General features: G+C 44.8%; 1 protein-coding gene across 14 annotated transcripts in view; it reads left to right on the forward strand.

The window, feature by feature from the left end:
- RAPGEF2 (Rap guanine nucleotide exchange factor 2) overlaps nt 1-27,453 on the forward strand; it is a 258,968-nt gene that overhangs the window by 147,469 nt on the left and 84,046 nt on the right. For 11 of the 14 annotated variants that reach the window (XM_077279418.1, XM_077279425.1, XM_077279413.1 and 8 more), the window contains 3 exons: nt 16,158-16,233; nt 17,956-18,123; nt 23,995-24,012. In XM_077279418.1, the coding sequence (XP_077135533.1) occupies nt 16,158-16,233; nt 17,956-18,123; nt 23,995-24,012 (262 nt within the window). The remainder of the gene's footprint in view (nt 1-16,157; nt 16,234-17,955; nt 18,124-23,994; nt 24,013-27,453) is intronic. The other 3 variants (XM_077279414.1, XM_077279421.1, XM_077279423.1) reach the window with 1 other exon arrangement.

The raw sequence follows: 27,453 nt of genomic DNA on the forward strand, positions 1-27,453 counted from the left end.
ACCTACGCTTATACGGGGGCATATGTCTGCCAGGGCCTCGCATTAAACATGTACAGGGGCATGCCGAAAAGACGCCCCTTGTGGTAGTGAATGCAGGGATTGAGCTTGGGGTAAATAGAATGTGAATTAACTCTCCAAGGGCCCCATAGACTGTGAGTGGGATTCCACCTGAAATCACTTTGCTGTAACTTCCGTTTGCTGAAGCCATAAATACAAGAAGCAGCTAAACTGCCCCAAATGTGGCGACTCCTCTATTGCAGGATGTATGATCCAGACACAAGTGTTGGGAAAGCCGCGATGTGCCACCGCTCAGGGCAAGGATTTCCTTTCTGAATCACTCTTTATCAGCGATGCTTGTTGTGTCTTGTTGCCTGTAAGAAGGGCAGGGCCGCTGCTGCCAGTCACCGTGGAGTGTGGAGGACGGTGGCCACAGAACGTAAGCCGGGTTGATTTTTCTCAGGTGAAACTTGGATTCTTTTTTTGTATCTTCTTCTGTCGACCCCATTTGTCCCCATCGCAGTAACCACAGCCGGATATTTCTGACCGATTCCACACTAGTTACTTCTAGGATTGACGGATGGTTGTTGGTGACTTTGGAAGCTGCGGGATGAATGTGGTGTTTTCGTTTGGGGATTATGGACGTGAAGGAAGGATTCGATCACACACATTGTGAAGAAGTGACAAGGGGCTGATTTATCATGTACCATCAGTAGAAATCTAAAATTAAAGGGGTTGTCTGGGATCAAGAAAAAAAAGCCAATAGGCGAATGGGGTCCATAAAACTGTAAGATAAGCGTTAATTACCTGTTAGATCCTTCTCCGGTACATCTTGATTGTTGCCTTGGCTGCATCCGATCGCACACAAGACAGCAGCCAATCTCCGCTTTGGTGGTCTTGTACCATAAGCCAGTCCGGCTTTTATTACGTAATGGCCTCCCCTTATTGACACGTGTTTTTATCGCGGACATCCTTATTAAGTGATTATGGAATCCATCAAAAAGATGTGAGGCATACGATGGTTCAGCCAAAGTCCCATCCACTACAATGGGAGCCCCATAGATGCGGAGCTAGAATAATAATAATAATCTTTATTTTTATATAGCGCTAACAGATTCTGCAGCCCCGAGGGGGCTCACAATCTAAATTCCCTATCGGCATGTCTTTGGAATGTGGGAGGAAACCCACACAAACACGGGGAGAACATATGAGCTCCTTGCATGTGTTGTCAGAATACACACATGTTCATAAGGCTTTTCGGAAAATACGGAACACATTAATTAGTGCGTCTGACCAGAGGTGGTTCAAATAGGACATTCCTCTTCCATGGCCTCATACAATGTAAGCACAGTGGGATAAAGTTCCCAGGGCCCTGTTCTCACACCGTGACACTGCCACAGCAGAGACCACGAAAGTGACCATAAAATTTAATCAGGATCTACATGTGCTAAAGCTGGTATGGCAACAGAGAGGTGTCTGGTCAGCCGTTTATCTCTTTCAGAGAAGTGGTGCTCAAAATGCATGTGAAACAGAACCGATGCTTCATATTAAAGGGAATCTGTCACCAGGTTGTTGCTATCCCATCTGAGATCAGCATGATCTAGAGGCAGAGACCCTGATTCCAGTTATGTGTCATTTGGCTGCTTGCTGTAGTTTTGATTACATTTTTTTTTATCTAGTACAGATCTACTAGTTCTCTGAATGCTGAGCTCTGTATAATCTCGCCCACACCACTGATTGACAGTTTTATGTGTACACTGTGCATAGGCAGAAAGCTGCCAATCAGTAGTCGGGGTGTGGTTGGACTACATTGCAGCAGGTTTACTAGTTTTCAAGTGATAATCTGCTGATTAAGCAATGTTTTTTTTTCTCTCTAAAAACTACAGTAGACAGCCCACTAAGTGACAGTGCTGGAATCAGTTTCTCTACCTCTACATCATGCCGCTCTGATTAGATGGAAAAAACCTGGTGACAAATTCCCTTTATTATTCAGAGATGGTGGATATAGCCGTTTAGCAAGCTGAAAGCGGTTTACTTGTCTTGTGAGCGGCCGGCTTCTTGTGTTATTCTTGTCACATGGATAATGAAAAAGGTTTTGAAAACTTCCTCCAATCCGGTCTTGAATTTAGAAAACAAAGTCACTTGTGTTCATATCCCATGAATGCCGGATGAACGCAGGCGGTTATGTACTTGTATCACGTGTTGTTGTTCTCTAAGACGTGGACAGAAGACGTCTTGGCCTCTTATTCATTATGTAAGTCCGTGTCTTTGGCGCTCATTTCTAACAAAGCCCTGGGAGAAGACACTGTATGGTGACGAGCTCTGCTCACTTGTCAGCAAAGTCTACACTACTCGCTTCATCAAGAGAATGCCAAGAGTGTGCAAAGCAGTCATCAAAGCAAAAGGTGGCTACATTGAAGAACCTAGAATATAAGACATAATTTCAGTTGTTTCACACTTTTTTGTTCAGTATATAATTCCACATGTGGTAATTCATAGTTTTGATGCCTTTAGTGTGAATGTACAATTTTCATAGTCATGAAAATACAGAAAAATCTTTAAATGAGAAGGTGTGTCCAAACTTTTGGTCTGTACTGTACATAGGGACGCCGGATGTCCTATAAGGGTATGTGCACACAGTATTTTCAGCCATTTTGATGCGTTTTACTTGCTTTTTAGGCTATATGCACACGTTGCAGATTTGACTCTGGCATTTTCTGTGCAGATTCTGCATTTCTTGGCAGAAAACGCAGGTCAGAATCTGCGCCTTTTTTTGTTATGTGCACATGTTGCAGATTTTTGTTTGGATTTCTTCCTTTTTTACCCCTGCAGATTTCTATAATGGAATGGGTGCGTTTTCTGTGTAGATTTTTCTGCACCATTAGCACAGCATTTTTTTTTGCCATTGATTTACATTGTACTGTAATCACGTGCGGATCTGCAGCGTTTCTGCATGAAAAAAAAAGCTGCAGATCTGCAGGAATTCTGCAATGTGTGCACACAGCATTATAAAGTTCATTTTAGTGGGTGGAAAATGCCGCAAAAAACGTTGTAAGACCTGACATGTCGCAGACTTGAGAAAATGCTTTGAAGGTTCAAACCTGAAAGGAAAACTAAAGAAGCGCGTGGAGGAAGCTTTCACTTTACTGGTACTGTAAAACGCAGCATTTTTTCCACAGGAATAAAAACCTGGAGACAAAAACACAATGTGTGAACATGGCTTTTACTTTGTAGGGCTACTATGGTGAACTTCTGCTATGTTGCTGTGCTTGGTGGTGCGAGGCATAGAAGCGAGTAGAGACCTCCATAAGTGACACACATGGTTGTATTTTTTTTTTCCCGAACTATTTGTCGAGCTCTCCGCAGAAACAAACGATCTCCTTCCCAATCCCTCCTATACTGAGCGCACCCTGTTTAAATTAGGAGAGTTCATTTGAGGATATTCCTATTAGATGAAACGGTAACCCATGGCCTTATTGCCTCCCGCTGAGTAACCAGCGAGCAGCAGGCCCTATACATGGGGGATGTATAGAGTAACAATATTCAGGAATCATTAAATGTGTGCTTTATTTTCATGCTACATCTAATAGCAGAAAAAGACACTAAACTTGTCTGCGTCCACTTAGGAAACCAGTCCAGTTACCGTGCACTGCTACATTCCTTTTAGCCTGAAATGACAAAAAAAGTCTTGTCTTAAACCTGCTCCCACCGCACCCATGAAGGGTAACCTGCGGGGAGGCTTTCTCTCTAATCCTACTAGCTACTCCAAATTGTCCTTAGGCTACATTCACACATTAGGGCACTCTTTTTTTTTTTTGCACATATGTAAAAGCCAAATTACGGCTTTACTGTATGTGCAAGATACAGTATCACAAAAGTGAGTACACCCCTAAGGCCAGTGTCACACTTGCGAATGCAATGTCAGAAACTCGTGCGAGTCTCTCGCCTAAATACCCAGCACTGCCGCCGACACTCGGGACTGGAGCGTGCGGCTGCATGTATTTCTATGTAGCTGAACCCTCCGGTCTCGAGTGCCAGCGGCAGTGCCGGGTATTGAGGCGAGAGAGTTTCTCAAATTGCACTCGCAAGTGTGACCTCGGCCTAAGTGAAAATATTGTGTGGCCACCATTATTTTCCAGCACTGCTTTAACTCTCTTGGGCATGGAATGGAGTTCACTAGAGCTTCACAGGTTGCCACTGGAATCCTCTTCCAGCCCTCTGACGACATCACGGAGCTGGCGGATGTTGGAGACCTTGCGCTCCTCCACCATCTGTTTGAGGGTGCCCCACAGATGCTCAATAGGGTTTAGTCTGGAGACATGTTTGGCCAGTCCAGCACCTTTACTGTCTGTTTCTTTAACAAGGCAGTGGTAGCCTTGGTGGTGTGTTTGGGATCGTTATCATGTTGGAATACTGTCCTGCAGACCACTTTCTGAAGGGAGAGGGTCATGCTCCGCTTCAGTATGCCATATTACATGTTGGCACAGTACATGTTGGCATTCATGGATCCCTCAACGAACTGTAGCTCTCCACAGCCGGCAGCACTCAACCAGCCCCAAACCATTACACTCCTACCACCATGCTTGACTGTAGGCAAGGCACACTTGTACTCCTTGACTGGTTGCTGCCACACACCATTGACACCATCTGAACCAAAGAAGTTTATCTTGGTCTCATCAGAGCACAGGACATGGTTGCAGTAATCCATGTCCTTAGTTTGCTTGTCTTGAGCAAACCGTTTGTGGGCTTTCTTGTGCTTCATCTTAAGAAGACACTTCCTCCTGGGACGACAGCCATGCAGACCAATGTGATGCCGTGTGCGGCGTATGGTCTGAGTACTGACAGGCTGAGCCCCCACCCCTGTAGCATTGCTGGCAGCACTTATACGTCTATTTTGAAAAGAGAACCTCTGGATATGATGTTGATCACGTGCACTCAATGTCTTTGGTCGACCATAGTGAGGCCAGTTCTGAGTGGAAACCGCTGTATGGTCTTGGCCACTGTGCTGCAGCTCAGTTTCAGGGTGTTGGCAATCTTCATATAGTCTAGGCCATCTTTGTGTAGAGGACCAATTCTTTTTTTCAGATCCTCGGAGAGTTCTTTGCCATGAGGTGCCATGTTGAACTTCCAGTGACCCTTGTAAGAGTGACCTGCTCCCCATTCACACCTGAGACCTATCTAATATATAAAGCTGAATGTGTGTGTGTGTGTGTGTATGTATGTATGTATGTATGTATGTATGTCCGGGATTGGCATCTGAACCGTAGCAGCTACAGCCACAAAATTTTGCACAGTCACACGTCTGGACCCCGAGAGCGTCATAGGCTATGTTGTGAGGTGAAATTTTAACCCCGCGCTTTCCAATTCACCAAACAATTTTGCCCCTATCTACATAATGGGGAAAAAGTGAAAGGAAAAGTGTTGGAGGCGTCGCAGCTACAGGCACAAAATTTTGCACAGTCACACGTCTGGACCCTGAGAGCGTCAAAGCTATATTGTGAGGTGAAATTTTAACCCCGCGCTTTCCAAGTCACCAAACAATTTTGCCCCTATCTACATAATGGGGAAAAAATGAAAGGAAAAGTGTTGGAGGCAAATTAACAGCTGCCAGATGTGAACAAGGGGGACTTAAAGAATGACAGCGATGGCACCAAAGAGTATATACTGTACAGTTGCTAAGGTGGGGCCCCAACATGGGATAATCACACCACCACGGGGATATGAACACACACACAAAATGCGCCACACACTACCACGTGCTCGAACACATATACCACCCTCAGTGCACATTTCACCACACATACACCAACCTCGCCACATAAAAGTAGAAACACAAAAGTCGCCGCTCAAAACTCGCCACGCGCAAAACTCTCCACATGCAAAACTCGCCACACGTGCAAAACTCGCCACACGCAAAACTTGCACACGCAGAAAAATTGCCACACGCAGAAAAATTGCCACATGCACAAAAGTTGCAACACATGCAAAAGTTGCCTCACACAAAACTTGCACATACTCAAAAGGCACCACACATAAAACTCGCCACGCGCAAAACTCGCCATGCGCAAAACTTGCTGCACACAACTTGCTACACTAACCTGTCACATGCAACTCGACACACAAAAAGTTGCTACACGCATGTCGCCACACAAAACTCATCTCACAAAAGTCCCTACATGCATGTCGCCACACGCAACTCAACACACACAACTTGACACACGAAACTCGCCCTAAAACACACACAAGTCTGGTATCCTTCAAAAATAAAAATCTGATTAATAAGCAGACAAACTACAAGAGCAACAAATGTACCATATAGGAATCCGGCAGCTGTCAGTCACATGACCAGTCTATTATGTGTATGTGTGAGCTAATATATACTGCCAGGGGGTGGGCTTACTGTTGGCTGGGGATTTATCAGGCTGCCATTTTAGCTTACAAATACTGAGGTAAAAATACTGACCAAATAACGTGTGAACGAGGGCTAATACAGGAGGAGATGGCATACAGCTATATACTATATACAGGAGATGACACACAGGTATATACTATTTACAGGGGAGATGACACACAGGTATATACTATATACAGGAGGAGATGACACACAGATATATACTATATACAGGAGAGATGACACACAGGTATATACTATATAGAGGAGGAGATGACATACAGGTACATACTACATACAGGAGGAGATGACATACAGGTATATACTATATACAGGAGGAGATGACACACAGGTATATACTATATACAGGAGCAGATTACCTACAGGTATATAGTATATACAGGAGGAGATGACACAGGTATATGCTATGTATAGGAGGAGATGACATACAGGTATATACTATATACAGGAGATGACACACAGATATATACTATATATAGGTGAGATGACACACAGGTATATACTATATACAGGAGATTACATACAGGTATATCTAATATATAAAGCTGAATGTGTGTATGTATGTATGTGTGTATGTCCGGGATTGGCATCTGTACCGTCGCAGCTACAGCCACAAAATTTTGCACAGTCACACGTCTGGACCCCGAGAGCGTCATAGGCTATGTTGTGAGGTGAAATTTTAACCCCGCGCGTTCCAATTCACCAAACAATTTTGCTCCTATCTACATAATGGGGAAAAAGTGAAGGGAAAAGTGTTGGAGGAAAATTGACAGCTGCCAGATGTGAACAATGAGGACTTAAAGAATGAGAGCGATGGCGACAAAGAGTATATACCGTACAGTTGCTAAGGTGGGGCCCCGACATGGGATACTCACCACACACGGGGATATGAACACAAACACAAAATGCGCCACACACTACCACGTGCTTGAACACATATACCACCCTCAGCACACATTTCACCACACACACACACCAACCTCGCCACATAAAAGTCGAAACACAAAAGTCACCACTCAAAACTCGCTACATGCAAAACTCGCCATATGCAAAACTAGGCTCACGCAAAACTCGCCACACGTGCAAAACTCACCTCATGGAAAACTCACCTCATGCAAAACTTGCACACACAGAAAAATTGCCACATGTACAAAAGTTGCACCACATGCAAAAGTTGCCTCACACAAAACTTGCACATACTCAAAATGCACCACACATAAAACTCGCCACGCGCAAAACTCGCCATGCACAAATCTTGCTGCACACAACTTGCTACACTAACCTGTCACATGCAACTCAACACACAAAATGTTGCTACACGCATGTCGCCACACAAAACTCATCTCACAAAAGTCGCTACATGCATGTCGCCACACGCAACTCAACACACACAACTTGACACATAAAACTCGCCCTAAAACACACACAAGTCTGGTATTGTCCTTCAAAAATAAAAATCTGATTAATAAGCAAACTACAAGAGCAACAAATGTACCATATAGGAAATACGGCAGCTGTCAGTCACATGACCTGTCTATTATGTGTATGTGTGAGCTAATATATACTGCCAGGGGGGAGGGCTTCCTGTTGGCTGGGGATTTATCAGGCTGCCAATAGCAACCAATCACAGCTCAGCTTCTATTTTGCTACAGTTAATTAACCTGAGCTCTGATTGGTTAATATAGGCAACAAAGACATTCTCAGTATAACAAAGCTAATATATGTTGTGAAATGCTTCTATTTGCTTAGTTTTTGCCTTTTAATAATTACATTTCTATCTATTTGTTTTGTGGTTTTTGTGTGCAGAATAAATTTTTGTTAACACATTCTATTTTGCTAACAGCAGTCATTAACCCGGGCGAAGCCGGGTAGTACAGCTAGTTACAAATAAAAATGTAAAGATGTTGCAGTTTTCATTTTGACCACTGGGGCTTTTTAGACTTCTCCCAGGCAGATTAGCAGATAATCCCTTCTACTGAAGTATCTAATGAGCTTGTGAAGATGTGAATGGAGCAGGGTCCGCTGTGACGGGGCCTAATGTGACTTGTGTTATCAACTGTGTATAGCGGTGTGAACTGCCATTGCTTACCTGCCTCTGCTGATAATGAGCCTGCTGAAACAGAGTGGGAAATGGCCCCAGTGTCTGGTGGGAAAATTGCAAGAATACTATGAAAGAATACTATTTTTTTTTTTATATATATTTTTAACAAAGATCTCAATGTTGGGGAAGAAAAAAACACCAACAATTTTAATAAGCTACATGTCACCCAAAAAGCTGATTTATGCTCATCATTCTGCCTTTACAGAAAGGGTATACTGTGCAGAATGCTGTTGGGTTGTTTATGTTTTCGGTAGGTGCCAATGTACCTTGTCTATCCGACCCGTGGCCACAAACATAATGTGGACCTTGCCTTAGACAGACCCTAATTATAGATGTTTTTTTGTTTTGTCAAATGAGGATATTCCCATTTATTGGGGGCCGTTTTCACAGTAAAAGCCCGTAACTTAATAAAATGTGCCCTCAGCGTTTCCTGTTGAAAGGAGATCATTTAAGGTCGGTCTTTTCACTGAGGGGTCAGATACTTGCCCTTTGCCCTTTCCATTTTGAGCTCTGGGGTCGATTTCTCCTGTTGAGAGAGTTCTCTTTATATATTTAGATTATTTGTTTCTTCTGATGACGGGACTTATGCTTTCATGCTTATCTTTTTGCTGAGCAAGGTTGTCTGTACTATTGCTTAGAACGAATTTTGGAGGTTTCTTATGAACTGGGTAAGTTATTGTTGAGAGTGGCAAAGCCATGCTGTGCGGAGTACAGGGAGGCAGCGACTTGCAGAAGCTCTGGGGTTCCTCCAATACCGGTGAAAGAATATTCTGCTGTCTCACCTACTGGACGTGTTAGGGTTGATACTCGGCGTGTTCTTCTAAGCTCCTTTCTAGATGCATATATGTATAGTAATTACCCATACGTTACAACTTGCGATTTGAGTAAATGAAGGATTCCCCAAGCAGATTTCTTCATTTTTTTTTTCCCTCTGGTCATTTGCCTAGAGTCAGTCATTTTCATCCTAATTTGTATGAATACTTGGGTTGAGAATATGTAATTAACCCTAGAGGTTGGTAAAGTAATGCACATCACTATGTTCAGATCTGAATTGGCGGACTGCTTTGTCTGTTCCATTGCCAAGCATTGAGGGGCGTCTGAAATCCGTTTATTGTACCTGCTGTAAAGTTAAAGGCCACGGTCTACAGAAAGCAGCTTTCAGAGATCCCTACTTGGTTAACATCTCATTAGGTTCTTTGGTGTTCTCCTTAAAGGGTTTTTTTGGGGGGCGGTGAGGCTCTGCTCGCTGCTTGGCGAGTTTGGTGGAAGACCAGCAGGTATCGTGCACCAGTCCTATAATTTAGGACAGGACCCATGCACACAACCTGGCATTTGTCTGACATGGCACAGTGTCCGTAGCATCCCTCACCTTCCTATCCATATTCATGAGGACTTGCTAGCCATATCTTGTGTATGGGGAGCTCCTGCCTCTCCACTGGTACCAGATGTGGGGGAAAAGAATCTGTGTAGATGATTGTCAACTTGTCTGACCCTTTTGCTGTTAAGGCAGATGAGCCATGTCCAGAGGTGTGTGCTATTGGCTTACTCCCCTCTCCCCATACCAAGCACATACACACTTGGCTCAAATTTAGCATACATTTAGAGAAGAGCTTAGAGAGGCCGGTCAGCCAGCAGATATCTGAGATGCATGACCAGCTATAGATTTAAGGATGTTGCCAGATTTCTCAATACTAAATAATAAATTGTCCTGTTAGACCTGATGAAGTTGATGTACTTGCATTGAAAGACGTTATTAGCAGTATAATTATTTTGAAAAGCTTTACTGGATGATTAATTAGATTATAAGTTGATATTTTTGGTCTTTCAAAGCTGATTGCTCGGATTCCGCGTTCTTAGGATTTCTTTACCACAACCTGTTGGCACTGCCATGGGGTCCGGTACGGCTCCAGCCGGCACTCCCGATAAGCTCAGCAGTGACGCTGGAGCAGCTACAATGTAGCTATTTTGAGGAGCCCTGTGGAACCCAATTAGCACTTTATTTTAATAGTGAACTCTGAGTTCTGTAGGACCAGGAGCTGTAGCTCAGTAAGCATCTGAAAAGTTCAAAGTATGTAATGATGAGAGAAGTGCCATCGCTTTGTCAGAATGAGGTCAAGGAGAAGGCGCTGCTCTAAAAAAACTAAACTCATGCATTTTTAAATGGTATTATAGCTCAACAATCCTGTCTGTGAAAATCAAGACCCAAATCTTGTAAAGCATTGGAAATGAGTTGACGTCACCTCTGCGTTTCAGTCCAGGGTAATTATAGATCGCACGAGAGTAGGAATAGGATTCTCTGCCGCTCACAAATACCTGCTTGGTTTGTTAGTAAGCAGCCCCCCACACAGAAACCCACCCCCAAGCATTTAGTATGTGTAGCTGTATGTGTACCCCACATCCAGTGACCAGTAATGGTGTCACCTATATAGTTCTTCTGTAACCGTTCTATGTACAGGGATCTATATGGAAAACATGGAGTGGGGCTGCGGGTGGAATTTTCCTCTCCTTTCTATTTCGGCTATTATATCCAGTGACAGACGCACTTTCAGCTTTATAATCCTTTTTTTTTCCCCTGAACGCCCTCGCACTTTCTGAATAGCGAGCTTTGTGCCCTGTCTGGGCTGCTTTGACTTTGCATGTTTGTGAAAAGCAAAACACTCCACCCAGAAAAGTTGGATATAGTTTTTCCAGGTCTAAAATTGTATTCCGGGCTGTGAGCCTGAAGTGAGAAGTCGCTGACCATGTGGAGTAAGTGGGCCGTTATCTTTGTGGTTACGTCGGAGTCGTGTGTAAGGTGGGCACAGACGACGCTGGGGTCTGTGGGCTGCGCTTTATACTGCATTGCGTGGCTTTTTCCTTTTAATTGGGTGTTTATCGCAGTCTTTGGCGGGTTACTCGTATCCATTTATCCTGCAGTCTGTGTGGTGGGCTGAGATGTAATTGTCATATCCCCAGTGCTGTCGTGAGGAGTGGCCATACAGTATGAGATCGCTCTGATCTGTGTTTTTCGCACTTTATCTTTATTTGCTGGTCTTGGATGGTGAAAGCCTGGTGATATTTGTGCCCTTCTACCTGTGGTCACCATCTGATAGATTGTGAATTATTGACACTAGTATAGCTGTAAAGTGCTATACACAGGCTCTGTCTCGGCGGCGGATAGCCCTGACCTAATTTATCATGCTAAATATGTTTTTGATCCAGTAATCGGCTTTCCCTGCTAATCTGGAACGGTGATGTGTCCGGTACGATGGGTGGACTCCTGCAAGGCTCTGGGCACATTTAATCACACTTTGTAGATTAGAGGAGCCATTTGTTTCAATAATGCTAAATTTCGTCCTGTGTGCGGAGAGGCACCGACTACGAGAGTCATCAATCCATGTGGAAGCGGAGGTCTATTCCTAGGGCTGCACAATACACCTGAGCGTGCGAGGGCGGACATTACCCCTAAACTCGCAGGCCTGCCAGCAGTAAGGTGGTACACACAGCTGGCATGCTCTGGGGCACCACCGTGCCACCTCCCCAAATAATTGTATTGGTTGCGGCAGAATTAGTGTGCGTTGGTGATAAAATGAGCGCCTACACCCCCATGGTATCAATATCTCTTCTTGGACATCAGAAATAGAGGATTTTCAGGGCTTAGATCTTTGGGACCAATGTTATTCAAATCACTTTTCTTTATTTTTGTCTTTTGATATTTGCTGTCACTTCTTTCCACCAAAGTCGGCAAAGTGACTCAGTCGTTTCCTGAATTTGTAGCGAAATCCATAATACTTTGCTTTTGTCATTTATGGGTGTTTGCTACTTATCCATACCAAAAGTCACAATTCCTTTGAAAAGTCACAAAAATGCGCCATATTGGTAACCTTACTCCAGGCGGGGACTGGAGCGGGATGCAGCAAATAAATGCAGCCTTGTGAAAAGTCACATTTCATTACTCTGTCTAAAACACATGGATAACAAAAGTTGTCAAGGAAAAAATCAAAAAGACCACTTACAAAGTTTTGCAAAGCATGTAGAGAATGAAGGTGGAAATATGTTGAGTGGATTGGGGCCGAGATCTATGCTTTTATGCCACAAGCAGCGGTGAATCTTACAGCGATATCTCATTTATTGGCGCACTGCTATAACTGAATGGCAGCTGCCCGCGCCATGTTGCTGTGCCTCCCGGCAGCTTTGTGTTGATGAGTTCTTCTGATCGTCAGCATGTCAGCCATTCATTTTATGCTTCTAGCTATAGCTTATGGTGTCATTAAGGCTCTTTTCACTCCGCAGGATTTTTATTCTGGGTAAATGTGTACACTGGGATGTATTAGTGTAAGGGAAGCACCAAACATCAGCTCGCCCTCCTCCAGGAGAAATGCACAAGGGTTCATGGTTCATGGATACTCCAGGATGCTTCTCAGATGAATGAACTGGAAAAAAGTTGCGGTCCAGCACCAACGCAGCGTGTTAACACATCAATTAATTGAGACTCCAATAAAATCCCATAAAAAGCAGACTTGATTAGTGAAACGCATGGGCTATGCATTTCGAGCCTATTAATGATCTTTACAGAGCACTGATTGCTGTTAAAACATAGACCATAAAAATGAACAGACTGAAGACATCATTGTGGGAGTACACCTCCTATATGTCCACCAATAATGAGAAAACACATACAATCACATAAATACTGATGGCATAGACTTCAGAAGTTATGATTTATTTGTTCTTCAGAGATGAAGGATGTTTGTGCTATGGGCACACAGATCACTATATAACCTCTTTTTTTATAATGGAGTCACCCATAGAATTCCATTTTTTTGTAACTTTTCTTTAAGCATAGGAATGTGTTCAGTAGAATAACATTTCACAGATTCCCACGAGTTGTTAATTGTGAACCGCAACATTTTTTTTCATATCCTTATGACAGCTTTGTTAAAGGGAGGAGGAAGTAACAGAAAGTAAACTTTTTTTCTAATACATACAGAATGGAAAAAGTGGAACATATACCATTGGATGGGGCCAGTTTGGCTTTTCCTGATTGAACATGGGGGCTATTGATCCATTTAATGTGTACACTCGGCGCTTTCCTGGGTTTTACTCCGGCCGAGTTCAAAGGTGTGCGACAGTATACAGATTAAAGACTACATGTACAGCTACCGAATATAGAAAAAAAATTCCTAAAAATGCGCCCCCTTTCATTTCCATTTAATAAAACTTGCTGTTACAAGCACACTACTTGGTAATCACTCCTTGGGGTATTGGTCTTCTACCGTTTCATCAGATAAGTGTGTCCTGAGGCTCCTTCATGCTTGAGCTCCTCAATGTAATTTCAACATTCCTTTAACCTAGCATCTTTTTGGAAAACCCAATGAGCTGTCCTTAATAAAATAGTCCTACTGATAGGACTGGAAAGTTGGATGGAGAATTCATCCCTATTTGCTTCACATCTGTACAAGATATTGAGATTTGCTGTAGACTGAGGAGTGATTGAATGTCCTTTTTCAGCTATAAAGTTCTCATCTATATTGACCATCTCCAACAGACCTTTTCTGTAAAGTTGAGTGAAACTTACATGATTGTTGATCAGGTGAAATTTTACAAGCAAATTATTGTATTAGCTGACGAGACAGGCTGTCATAATCTGGAAAGAAGTAGACTATATATAAAATTTTCATCTGATAGTTTCGAATAGTGATGGGCAAACCTGTGGATGTTTGGTTTCCCTCGAACATCTAAAAAAGATAGGTTTGAGTACCAGAAAGGGGGGCCTGAGCAGTAGATGTTTGCGGTAAGATCATTACCGCCGGTCAGAGAGCTATGGTTCCCACGCTGTCAATTGACAACGTGAGCCAGCAGCTGTGGCTGGCGGTAAAAAGGTAAAAGGTTACCTCCAGTCAGTCGTTGGCTGCTGAGAGTACTACACCAATAATTCTGCGCCTGCTGTCGCTGAGAACAGTAGTATTCATTAGCTGATGCTTGCGCGCTATAAATAAAAATGTCGTGGGGTATCTTCTATTTTTGATAACCAGTGCAGGCAAAACTGACAGCTGCTGGCTGTAACTCTCATTGGTCAGCTTTATCATGGCTGGTTATCAAGAATAGAAGGGTCCGATGCTGTGATTTAAAAAAAAAAAAAAAAAAGTTTAAATTAAAAAAACAAACAAACTTGGGGTTCCCCCCATTTCTGACATCCAGCCAAGCTAAAGCAAACAGCTGGGGGCTGGTATTCTCAGACTGGTAAGGGACCACGGATCTTGAGGGGCCCCACTGCCTAAAAGTAGCAGTCCGCAGCCATCACGAAAAAGCGCATCTATCTGATGTGCCAAGTCTGGTGCTTTTTTCAGCTCTTCCCACTTGCCCCGGTGCGGTGGCAAATGGGGTAATAGTTGTGGAGTTGATGTGAGCTGTTTCGTGGCTGCTGACATCAAGCCCAGGGGTTAGTAATGAAGAGGCGTCTTTAAGATTCTTCTTCATTACTAGCCACAGTTATATTGTAAAAAATGCAATGTCAAAATAAATTGTAATAAATACACTGACACCTTAATTTGAAATATAAATAAAAAAGCATAGTTATACTCACCTTACTCCTAATCCACCGATGCCCATGTCTCATGTAAAAGACAGAAAATAGTAACAACCATGATACTCGCCTTGAGCTTAATCCACCCATGGCCAGGTCCCCTGTGAAAAAACAAAACAAAACAGAAAATTACAATAGATGCACCTTTTTTGGGGCGGCTGCGGGCTGCTATTTTTTAATCCAAGGGAAGGGGTGCAATATTCATGGCCCCTTACCAGTCTGAGAATGCCATCCCACAGCTGTTTGCTTTAGCTTGGCTGGTTTTCAAGAATGGGGGAGGGGGGGGGTGCGGCACACCATTTTTTAAATTTGAGTAAAATGTGTGTGGTTGCGAAGATCATTATTAGCCAGGCACTCAGTTGATCAACATGTGTTCAGTCACCCTTCTGTCTAATCTAATGCCTTTAGAGAGCCGCTTAATCAGACGTGCATATGTTGGGTGCTGCACAATGTATGTTCCTAATGACAGGCAGTTTCTGAGAAGGGTGTGCTAATAAGTGGTTACTATGGAATTATAAGGGATCGGTGATTTTTTGGGGTTGGGCAGCTCGCTTAAGGCCAGATGTTTCCTTCTGTGTGTCTATTTGCATACTGACAAATAAACAATAACTTCTATAGCTTCTAAAAATATGTCCAAGTTGGGTTTTCTTTTCTACATAGTTCTTTTGCTAAGGGTTTGCCTATGCAGAACATAGAACAGGATTTGTTTATTACTATTATTTCATTTCTGATTGTCTTTAAGAAGTCTTTTGACCTTTGGTTGGAGCTGACAATATGCCAGAAAGATCCAGTGTGTAAAGAGCTAACATCTGTCCGTGAAATATTTCTCTGGGAATGATTTCTGCAATCACCAGGGTATCTATCTGCCGAGCAGTGGTCACAGAGCATGTGAACAAGAACTGCCGCTATGGTTTTGGCATCTGGGGACCTTGCATGTTCTCACAAATTCTGTAGTTGATGGATTGTTTATTACTGATCCATGTGCCCTTAATTGTCTAGGAATAGTGTGTCACATTGAACAATTTGTGAAGAAATGACTTTACTCCTGGCTAATGGTGGTGCTTCCTTTCATGTATCTACAGCTTTGGCAAGAGATCTGCAGGAAGCTTCAGGCGTGGCTGTGAATGCATTGTCTTGGAGCCCTCCGAAATGATTGTGGTAAGTCTCTTCCTCGGCTCGCTGTTTGCTCGTTGGCTTATTCCCTCTTGCTGTATAGACTTGTTTTCCTGGGATATATGCACAGTATTAGTTGGTAAATTGAGGATGGGTGTGGACTACGGCCTACAATGTTGGCATTCCTGAAGGAGTAATCAGACCACTTCCTTCCTCAGGGTAGACATTCACAATGCCCCTTGTTCTATTCATTGCAAAAATGTTCACATTAGTGCGGGATACATATTAACCCATTCACTGTCACTAGAGATAATAGCCAAGTATAGAGTATTCAGTAGACATATGGGAAGAGTATTGTGAATTTTAGATACAAAAACTTATAAGGGGTGAGTAATCCACAAATTGTGCATACAATGTCACAACAGTTGGACCAATTTTCAAAAAAATTTGCAACTTTTTAATTCTTAATGCACTTAAAAGAAAATGGAGGAAAAATGACCCTAGCCGTCGGGCGTCCTGTAAACCTGCCCTAGCCGTCGGGGGTCCTGTAAACCTGCCCTAGCCGTCGGGGGTCCTGTGAACCTGCCCTAGCCGTCGGGGGTCCTGTGAACCTGCCCTAGCCGTCGGGGTTCCTGTAAACCTGCCCTAGCTGTCGGGGTTCCAGTAAGCCTGCCCTAGCCATCAGGGGTCCTGTAAACCTGCCCTAGCCGTCGGGCGTCCTGTAAACCTGCCCTAGCCGTCGGGGGTCCTGTAAACCTGCCCTAGGCATTGGGGGTCCTGTAATAATAATAATAATCTTTATTAATATAGCACCAACATATTTCGCAGCGCTTTACAGCTTAACAGTTTCAAACACAACAGTCATAAGTAATAAAGTTAGCAATACAGTAATTAAAGCAAAATAAGGCGACCCTGCTCGTGAGAGCTTGCAATCTACAATAATCTGTAAACCTGCCCTAGGCGTCGGGGGTCCTGTAAACCTGCCCTAAAATGTTGTATTGAGATGATTGTAGTGTAATTATTTTGCTTTGCGTCTCTCGGAATCATACCATTAACGTCATTATCTCAGATGGTCTGGGGTGCAATATTCTCCCCGGCAGTTAAGGGGTAAGTTAATGATGTTTCTGGTGTTTCTGGTGTCCAGTGATCACGTTCTTCTCCAGGTTGCAGCACTGTGACAAGACAGCGACACCTGGACACAAGCTGGACCTTCCACATGTGTTCAGTATTGGAAAAATTGCAGGATGGTGTAGTAATTCATTGGAGCTGCACTGTCTCATCAGAGACGATTGTATGTAATACTTTGTGCAGGCAGAGTTTTTGAGGAGTATTTGTAGCAGATGCTCTGAATAAATGTCACAAAAGTTCATTTCTCTTCAGTGTTAATCCTCTGCTGTTCTTATGAGGAGGGTTTTTTTTTCCCTTATTCACTTCAGGCTTTAAAGAAATGCCTGGTGGAAAAAAAATGGGAAGCAATCCTCTCCAAATAATAAGTGTCCTATCAAAATGGCAAAAAAACCTTAAACTTTCAAAACCGCTTCATGAAAATAGAAACTTGACCAAAAAAGGTAGCGTTTCCTGAAGCGATAGGAAAAACCTTTTCTGAACCCGTGAAAACAACTGTGTGCACTTGGCCCCAGTGCTCTTCTGATCACGAGCTCGGAGAGCAGCTCTGGTGTCCAGGGAGCAGGAAAGCCTCCACGTGCTACAGCTTCCATTGCTCGTACACGATGCTTGACACCATGTGCCTTGGCTTGTTCTCACTAGGTTGACTATATGGATGAAAATGAAGAGTACTTCCAGAGACAAGCGTCCCATCGGCAGTCTCGCCGCAGATTTAGGAAGATCAACCAAAAAGGAGAGCGACAAACAATCATTGACACCGTGGATCCTTATCCAGTTGGAAAACCTCCATTGCCCAGAGGCTACCACACAGTGAGTACCATCTTTCTTATTACTGATTGTGCTGAACTAGGGCACTGTACTGTTGTTTCATCTGTAGCTTGTTACAATTGATGGCGTCCAGGTCCTCCATGAAGGTACGCTGGTCATCCATGAAGGTACAATGGTCCTCCATGACGGGCAGCTTGAATTTTCCAGACTCTTGATTCTGGTGAAACCTATAGAATAAGTTTCTATAAGTTTCATTTACTGTGAATGTGACCGCACATATATGGCCAGTGAAACTGGGGAACAGGACCATCTTATTCTCGAGTTCGATAAAGGTCACAGCTGAAACTGCACAGAATCTCATGATGTTCCTACTTGACTTATCCTAAAAGGTTCTTCTAGGACATCCCTTGTTAGGCCGGTTGCACACATTCATGTTTTTTTATTTTGGCAACCTCATAAACCTAATTGATGTTGCTGAGTATTTTTTAATTTTATTTAAAAATAAATGGTGATAAAATATATATGATTGAATGATTGCCGCTTCATGCTAAAATAATTTTAATAACCTTTTTAGCATGAACCTGCAATCAGTCAATAGTTTCCTCTACTACTGTATAATGCTAATGCATTGCTGCATATGGGCTTCATAGAGGACTAAAACGGCATTGACTGCCTTGACTTTGGCTATTTGCGTCAGTGATTGATAAAGGCATTTAAATGGTTAAACAGCAATAATTTGAGCACACTGCGGTCACTGCTGTTTCTGGAAGATGCTGGCTGTATAACACAGGTGGCATCTCCCGGGCTTAGGGTGGGGGCGCAGCTCCTGAGCCTGCTCAGTACACCGGCACCCAACTCTGTGACCATATTATATTAGGGTTGTCCACTGCTGTGATATTGGTGACCTTTCCTGCTCTGCAGATCAGTGGGGGTCCGATATCCGTCAGTTACAGTACCAGCTCTGGCTGGATATAAATGTGTACAGAATAGGGCTGCACCGCTCCACTGGTTGCTTAGTGGGTCCTGCAGATCATTCCCTATACATTAGTATTCGTAATATTGCTTCCACATGATGGGATAATATATTAAAGGGATTGTCCAGTCTAAAATGAAGAGTCTGCAGTCACTCTTGTGTGACTGCAGACCTGTGAATCCCCCCGACGCCTACACTGTGTGCTGCGGGGATTCGCCATTTCTGCCCCGGGAATGGAGGTAATGTTTGCTATATGCATACTTTTGGGTAGAATCTATGTAATGGGCGCAGCCTCACTCCATACACTCTGCCCCGGAGTATGCATATTTCATACCTGACTGCCATTCCCGCGGCAGAGACAGGCAAATCCTCGCAGCACACAGTGTAGGCGTCGGGGGGATTCCCAAGTCTGCAGTAACATGAGTGCCTGCAGACTTATCAGTTTAGAGCGGACAACCCGTGTAAGTCCTACGGGATTGCCAGGGAGGTAGATCTATGCAGGCCTACATAGAGAGAAATATCCGATATTAGTGCAGGTATTAGCCCAGCTAATACTAATTATGGTAGGGCGCGGGCCTTCTGTAAGTGGCCATGTAATTACCCACATGATGTGACCTCCCACAGAAGCCGATCCGATTACAGGCACTGCCCCGGTGCCCAGCACGGCTGCCATACCTATACACATGTGGCAAAGGAGGTCGGTTTTGCAGCAAGGCTACGGATTTTGCAATCCCCATTCACATGGATCAAAATGTTGCATACATTCAGCTATGTCGTGCCTGTGAGCCCCCAAACACTGACGGTATAGGCTGCCACTTATGCTGCGCTGGCTCTGGAGTTTTGGCTTATGGCCGGCAATCCTGACATCACTTTCATACGGCGCCTGCTGACAGCCCCGGAGTCACGGGCGTTCATGTCCCTCCGTCACTACAGGGCTTGTATCTCCCGATTGTCTCTAATTACAGGACAGCATAAATAGTCTCTGCTCGGTGTTACACTGCCAGGTTCTGAGGAAGCCCACAATGACCTGATGCCTGGTCAGGGGCCACAGGAAGAGCGAAATGCTTCTCCGTATAGACTGGCTGATCAGAGATGAAGCTGCGGGCAAATGCCAGGACGTGGCACACCAACAGCAACGAGGGATAGTAGTAGGGATTCCCCGAGAAGAATCCGGAGAACCAGAGCCAATGCCAGAGCAGTCCTTTAGGTTCATTGCTTTTAATTTTCCAAAGTGGATATATTTATATCCCAGAAAATCCATTGGCTTAATACAAGTGGCTGCTCCTCTGCGGAGGTCGCCTGCTGCCCCACTATTACATTGCCCCCTCTTCTATAGGGCAACCTCACAATACAGAATTCTTAGCCACACTCCGAAGCTTCACATGTGGACCCCTGAAGCAGAAGTAAACCATGACTGTACTTTGAGGTGGAGGCACACAAGCTTGCACACGCTGAGCTGGGACGTGGCCGCATCACCTTTATTTGCAGCGAGCTAAACACAGGGCAGAAGGCGCCTTTCTACACATCTCCTGCTTCCACACTGTACTGTACAACTAGCTGGAGCGATGGCTGCTGCCGCCTCCTGTCAGATGATGGTTGGCAGGCGGAGCAGTCTGAGCCCTGCTGTGCTGTACATATTTTGGGTCTGCTTGTAGAAGTGTTTCGGAATGTGAGACGCTTCATCACGAGCCGCTGTTTCCATTGTAGCATTAGAAGGTATTACCAGCAAAGCATTCATCATGGCAGGTCAGAGTTACCCAGCAGCCTGCATCCATGGTATGCGTCCTCCCCACCTTCCTTCCTGCTTTGTATTCCTTCTATAGTCTGCTCTTCACCACGGCACTAGTTAACCCCTTAGGACCCTGCCCATCAATACCTTTTAAAGGGAACCTGTCAGCAGGATTGTGCACAGTAACCTTCAAGCAGTGTCAGGTCGGTGCCGTTATACTGATTAATATGATGCCTGGGTGATGAAATCCATCTTGTGGTTGTTGTGTAATGTTTATTTTCAGTTTTGAGTTAATGATATGCTCGTGCCCCGGGGCGGCCTGTGGGGGGTCTTCATGTGGTGCTCTGATTGGAAATAAAGATTACACAACAACCACAAGACGGATTTCATCACCAGGTATCACTGTAATCAGTATAACGGTGCTGACCTGACACTGTGTGTAGGTTACTGTGCACAATCCTGCTGAAAGGTTCCCTTTAATGAATGAATCCCTTTCAGTCTAGCATCATGGCACCTTCCAGGAAGTTTAGTCAGAGGGATTCTGTCCTGCCAACAGTGTTGTCATATGAAGGCTATAGATATTTGTTTGTTATTAAATGACATGAACACCTTCATAAATACTCAAATGCCTGTTTTGAGCTAAGTATTATTTTTGCTATTGTGCTCTTTTAAAGTTTGCACTGTTTGCCTTCTACAGCCTGTGTAGACTATTGTTGGCTACATAATGGGTTAGCTAGGAATCTGTCACCTTATTAGGGTACCGTTACACTAAACAATTTACCAACGATCACGACCAGCGATACGACCTGGCCGTGATCGTTGGTAAGTCGTTGTGTGGTCGCTGGAGAGCTGTCACACAGACAGCTCTCCAGCGACCAACGATGCCGAAGTCCCCGGGTAACCAGGGTAAACATCGGGTTACTAAGCGCAGGGCCGCGCTTAGTAATCCGATGTTTACCCTGGTTACCATTGTAAATGTAAAAAAAAAAAAACACTACATACTCACATTCCGGTGTCTGTCACGTCCCTCGCCGTCAGCTTCCCACTGTGTCAGTGCCGGCCGTAAAGCACAGCACAGCGGTGACGTCACCGCTGTGCTCTGCTATTACTTTACGGCCGGCGCTCACAGTCAGTGCGGGAAGCTGACGGCGAGGGACGTGACAGACATCGGAATGTGAGTATGTAGTGTTTTTTTTTTTTTACATTTACAATGGTAACCAGGGTAAACATCGGGTTACTAAGCGGAGCTCTGCGCTTAGTAACCCGATGTTTACCCTGGTTACAAGCGAACACATCGCTGGATCGGTGTCACACACACCGATCCAGCGATGTCAGCGGGTGATCCAGCGACGAAAGAAAGTTTCAAACGATCTGCTACGACGTTTGATTCTCAGCGGGGTCCCTGATCGCAGTAGTGTGTTACACAGCGAGATCGTATGTATATCGCTGGAACGTCATGGATCGTGCCGTCGTAGCGACCAAAGTGCCACTGTGAGACGGTTATTCTAGACAAATTTGTAACTTTTACCTGTCTTCGTCTCGGCTATACTAAAGGTACCTTCACACTGAACAACTTAACAACGATAACGATAGTGATCCGTGACGTTGCAGCGTCCTGGATAGCGATATCGTTGTGTTTGACACGCAGCAGCGATCAGGATCCTGCTGTGACATCGTTGGTCGGAGCTAGAAGGCCAGCACCTTATTTCGTCGCTGGCTCACCCGCTGACATCGCTGAGTCGGTGTGTGTGACGCCGATTCAGCGATGTCTTCACTGGTAACCAGGGTAAACATCGGGTTACTAAGCGCAGGGCCGCGCTTAGTAACCCGATGTTTACCCTGGTTACCAGTGTAAATGTAAAAAAAAAAAAACACTACATACTTACATTCCGGTGTCTGTCGCGTCCCCTGGCATCTGCTTCCCTGCACTGTGTCAGCACCGGCCGGCCATAAAGCAGAGCACAGCGGTGACGTCACCGCTCTGCTTTACGGCCGGCGCTTACACAGTGCAGGGAAGCGGACGCCGGGGGACGCGACAGGCACCGGAATGTAAGTATGTAGTGTTTTTTTTTTTTTTACATTTACACTGGTAACCAGGGTAAACATCGGGTTACTAAGCGCGGCCCTGCGCTTAGTAACCCGATGTTTACCCTGGTTACCCGGGGACTTCGGCATCGTTGGTCGCTGGAGAGCCGTCTGTGTGACAGCTCTCCAGCGACCACACAACGACGAAACAGCGACGCTGCAGTGATCGGCATCGTTGTCTATATCGCTGCAGCGTCGCTTAATGTGACGGTACCTTAAGCTGATGTATGACAGTCTAGAAGTTTAGCTCACCTTTGGTACAGTTTGTGGTCCTAAATCAGGTGAGAGAAGCTCAGATAAGGGCTCGCCATCACAGCGGGCTCACTAACTAACAGATGCCCATTTTACTCCTTATAAAGCCTGGAATCAAAAGGGAAACAACATGGAAAAGACAAAGCGTGCAAAACCTTTTAATGAACCCAATTGCCAAAAGATTTGTATCCCATAATATGTGCTTTGAAAGGGAATCTATCTGCTGGTTTTTGCGATGTAATTGTCTTAGAGCAGCATAGTGTCATTTTGACAATCGCTCTACCTCAGATGTAGCAGTGCTCAGAATGCTGAGCTCTCCATAACCCCTCCCACACCACTGATTGGCAGCTTCCTGTGTATATTGCCAGTGGTGGGGGTGGGGATACACTGAGCAGTTGACTAGGAGGCACAGGACACCTAGTCCTGTAGTGATGATGTGCTGCTGATAAAACACTGATTTTATTGAAACAAAAGCACACAGCTCTGTAAGTGACACACCGCTGTAGTCAGGCACTCTGCCCCACATCATGATGCTTTCACACTACATAGCAAAAACCTGATGATACATCTTTTTGCACTTTAAGGAAATCTATCCCCGATAATGTCCATTCCCCTACAAGCTAAATGTGCTCCAGTTCTAGACCTTTGATGTTAGGAGATCACCCGGATTTAGATCACTTCGTGAGACCCTGTGTAGCCATGTAGGGCTTGCCTGTTCCCGGCCCAGTGTTTGGTGATTGCATGGCTCCTGTAGGTTCTCATTAACGTGCCCTTCACATGATCGTCATACTGATGGGATGTTTAATAGCATGTCTTGGTAATGCTCATCTTTTCCTTTCCTTTCCTATGGCATTCATTTCATTTTGGCTGGCAGGAAAGCTCTAAACCTCAGGTATTGTAACTGTTCCATGTCTTGTCCTGAGCTCCGGCGCCCGCCGTACATGTAAGGCTGCGATCACACATGGTGCATTAGTGGTGGTTTTGCTGCTGTCTTACTAGAGTTGTAATCGATGGGAATTTCTAAACTCTCATCGACATGTTACGTTTTAGTTCCAAATTATAGGATGTTATTTCCATCACATTGAATTATCCATGACATAAGTTGGAAAATTTGGATTATTCACCAATAATTAAGCAAATGCCACTTTTTTCACCCACACCTTCTCACCACTGATGGGCAGCTTGTGGACCGGGCCTTACTGCTTTCTGTAATCATATGTTCACTGTATGTGCCTGCAGTGTAAAGGCTAACGGGAGCCCACCATAGAAGATGCTGTGTGACCGGCAGGCGGTGGGATATGGTCAGGGGGAGCTGATCACATTGATATGTGGCTTATGAAGGCAAAGATTCAGTAGAACTTATCATTTATTTATTGAAATCTCTGCTCTCTGGGGTCTTAATCAATGACCGACAGCCGTCCCTGTACGAAATGACATACGGACATGGCCGTCAGTGAGGAAGACCGCCAGCGGGGAAGAAATAGAAGTGATGTGAAGTCTGCTCCACATCCCCTGCGCTGTAACCCGCTGCCTGTGACCGCTTCCCATTAACTCTCACCTGCAAAATGTTCATCAGCGTCTAGTGTCAAAATGTGCCTGTTTGTGACGTCTGGCTTATAAGCAGGAGCTGCGCTGTGCCCGGGTCTGTGCTTCATCACAGTTTGGTGTACCTTTGATTGTACGGTGATTATTTAACCCCCATCCATATTAAAGGGAACCTGTCAGCAGGGTTGGCCCATAAGAGGTATGGCCACCACCTTTCAGGGCTGATATACAGTATTCTATAATTCTATGTATCTGCCCCCAACCCGACCTGCAAGAGAAGAAAAATCACTCTTATTATACTCACCTGGGGGCGGTCCGGTCCGATGGGGGTCGCTCTTCTTGGTCCGGAGCCTCCCATCTTTTTACAATCCCCATCCTCCTACTTGCTTCTTGTGGATGACTTGTCCCTGCTTCATCTGCACAGTCCCCCCGGCACAGCGCTCCTGCGCAGGCTTGCGTATCTGCCCTGTTGTCCTGCAGTGCGCATGCGTCAGGGCTCTGTGACCTTTCCTGGCACCTGGTCACTGCGGTAAGAGTTCAGCTACAAATATTAGTCCTCGTACTTCTATCGTCTTCTCTTTCGATGCAATTCACGAATACATAAAATTTATACATTCAACATAAATGTAAAGTGTTATTTTCCCTGGTGTTTCAGTGACCCTATATATAGCAATAAATGTAGAAAACATGAATTTGACCCGTGATGTCGATTTTAAATGTGCCAATATCACACAGCAATACCTATAAGAAATCTTATTTTCTGCATATTAGATTTATGAATATTCACAAAACCTTCTCATTTTGCATTTTTTCTATTTATGTTTATCTTGGATATATACTTATAGTAGGCAACCAAAAAATCTGTTTTATGAAATGTCTTTGTGAAAGAGGCATATTTACATTGTGTTTCTGATGATACTCACCTCTCTGTAAGGTGCGCTGATGATATGACCCCATGTTCCTGACAACTTATGCATCATCGTAAAGCATGGGGGGAGGTTGTAATATTAATGGCATCGCTCGCTCTGATGCAGAAGTGTGCAGTGCCGACATATTTTTCTGTTTAATCTGAGAGCAGCATGATGTAGGGGCACATACCCTGATTCCAGCGATGTATCACTCACTTGGGCTTCTTATTGCAGTTTCAATAAAATCAGTGTTTTCTCAGTAGGAGGTTATCACTAGCGGACTCTCGTGTCGTGTAGTACTCCTGCTCTGTGTCATCCCACCCCATCAATGATTGGCAGCTTTTTCTATAGTGGCAAAAATCTGCCAATCAGTGGTGTGGGCGGGGTTACACAGAGCTCAGCATTCAGAGCACTGCTAGATCTACAGCAGAGAAAACTGATTTTATAAAAAGTTCAGCAAGAAGCCCAGTAAGTGATAGATCGCTAGAATCAGGGTCTCTGCCCCTACACTATGTACCTCTCAGATTCTATAGCATAAACATAGTGAGAGATTGCCTTTAATAACCACTCTGAAAGGGAAGGGAGATCTACTGGCTACATGAACGCCCGTATTTAGGGATAGGCTTGGTTGAGACGCGCTGCAGAATAGACCTGAAATCACTAAAGGTTGGGAGTTTTTCTAGCTCTCTATATGCATATGCTTCCTTCTTGTGTGGGTCACTTCTTTTTATTTTAGGACTAAATGGTAGATAGTGTTTTTCTTTTCATGTAGCCGCTTCTGCGTTCACTTCCTTTGGCAGACGAGACATATGAATTGTGAATGTCAGTGCAGGTTGCATTGTGTGGGCCCATTGAGAGGCGGACGGTGTCATAAAAGCATGAAAAGAAGGGGCTGTAGCCGATTCCATGTGGTCACCGTGAGCTCATGTGATGGATTACAGTCATATAAATAAATGATAAACTGCACATTGTTGTGCCTCTGACCCCGCTTTAGGGTCACCGCACCAGTGACTTTGTGTTTTTATTAGTTCTTGGGAAATGTCAGCACTAACTGTACCCAGCGCTGCGCTGTCCTGCGCTGTCCTGCGCTGCGCTGTCCTGCGCTGCGCTGTCCTGCGCTGTCCTGCGCTGCGCTGTCCTGCGCTGCGCTGTCCTGCGCTGCGCTGTCCTGCGCTGCGCTGTCCTGCGCTGCGCTGTCCTGCGCTGCGCTGTCCTGCGCTGCGCTGTCCTGCGCTGCGCTGTCCTGCGCTGCGCTGTCCTGCGCTGCGCTGTCCTGCGCTGCGCTGTCCTGCGCTGCGCTGTCCTGCGCTGCGCTGCGCTGTCCTGTGCTGCGCTGTCCTATCCTGCGCTGCGCTGTCCTGTCCTGTGCTGCGCTGTCCTGTGCTGCGCTGTCCTGTGCTGCGCTGTCCTGTGCTGCGCTGTCCTGTGCTGCGCTGTCCTGTGCTGTCCTGTCCTGCGCTGTCCTGCCCTGTCCTGTGCTGTTGTGCAGCCACTGTACCATATTAGCAGCTGTCTTACAGGTGTCCTGACCTCTCACCGGGGAGTCAGGCTGCCGAGTAGCGAAAATTACATTTATAAGGTTGGAACTTTGCTCTCGATCTTCTGAGTAACATGTGAAGGGTTTCTTCTGTATTTTATAGATTTCACAAAAATAGAATAGTGCTCGGTTTGCCCACCCTGCTGAATTTGGGACAGAGTCCATGCAGAGATACCTATATACACTATGTTCCAAATTATTATGCAAATTATATTTTTCTCGGATTTTCCTAAATGGTCGGTCCAAATGACAGTTAGTCTAATAAAAGTCATCACCCGTTAGATTATACATCGAATTTTATTGAAGAAACCTCCCAATGATAACAGTATAATCTCCAAAATGA

The sequence above is a fragment of the Ranitomeya variabilis genome, chromosome 1 (assembly GCF_051348905.1).
Source record: "Ranitomeya variabilis isolate aRanVar5 chromosome 1, aRanVar5.hap1, whole genome shotgun sequence".
Taxonomy (NCBI): Eukaryota; Metazoa; Chordata; class Amphibia; order Anura; family Dendrobatidae; genus Ranitomeya; species Ranitomeya variabilis.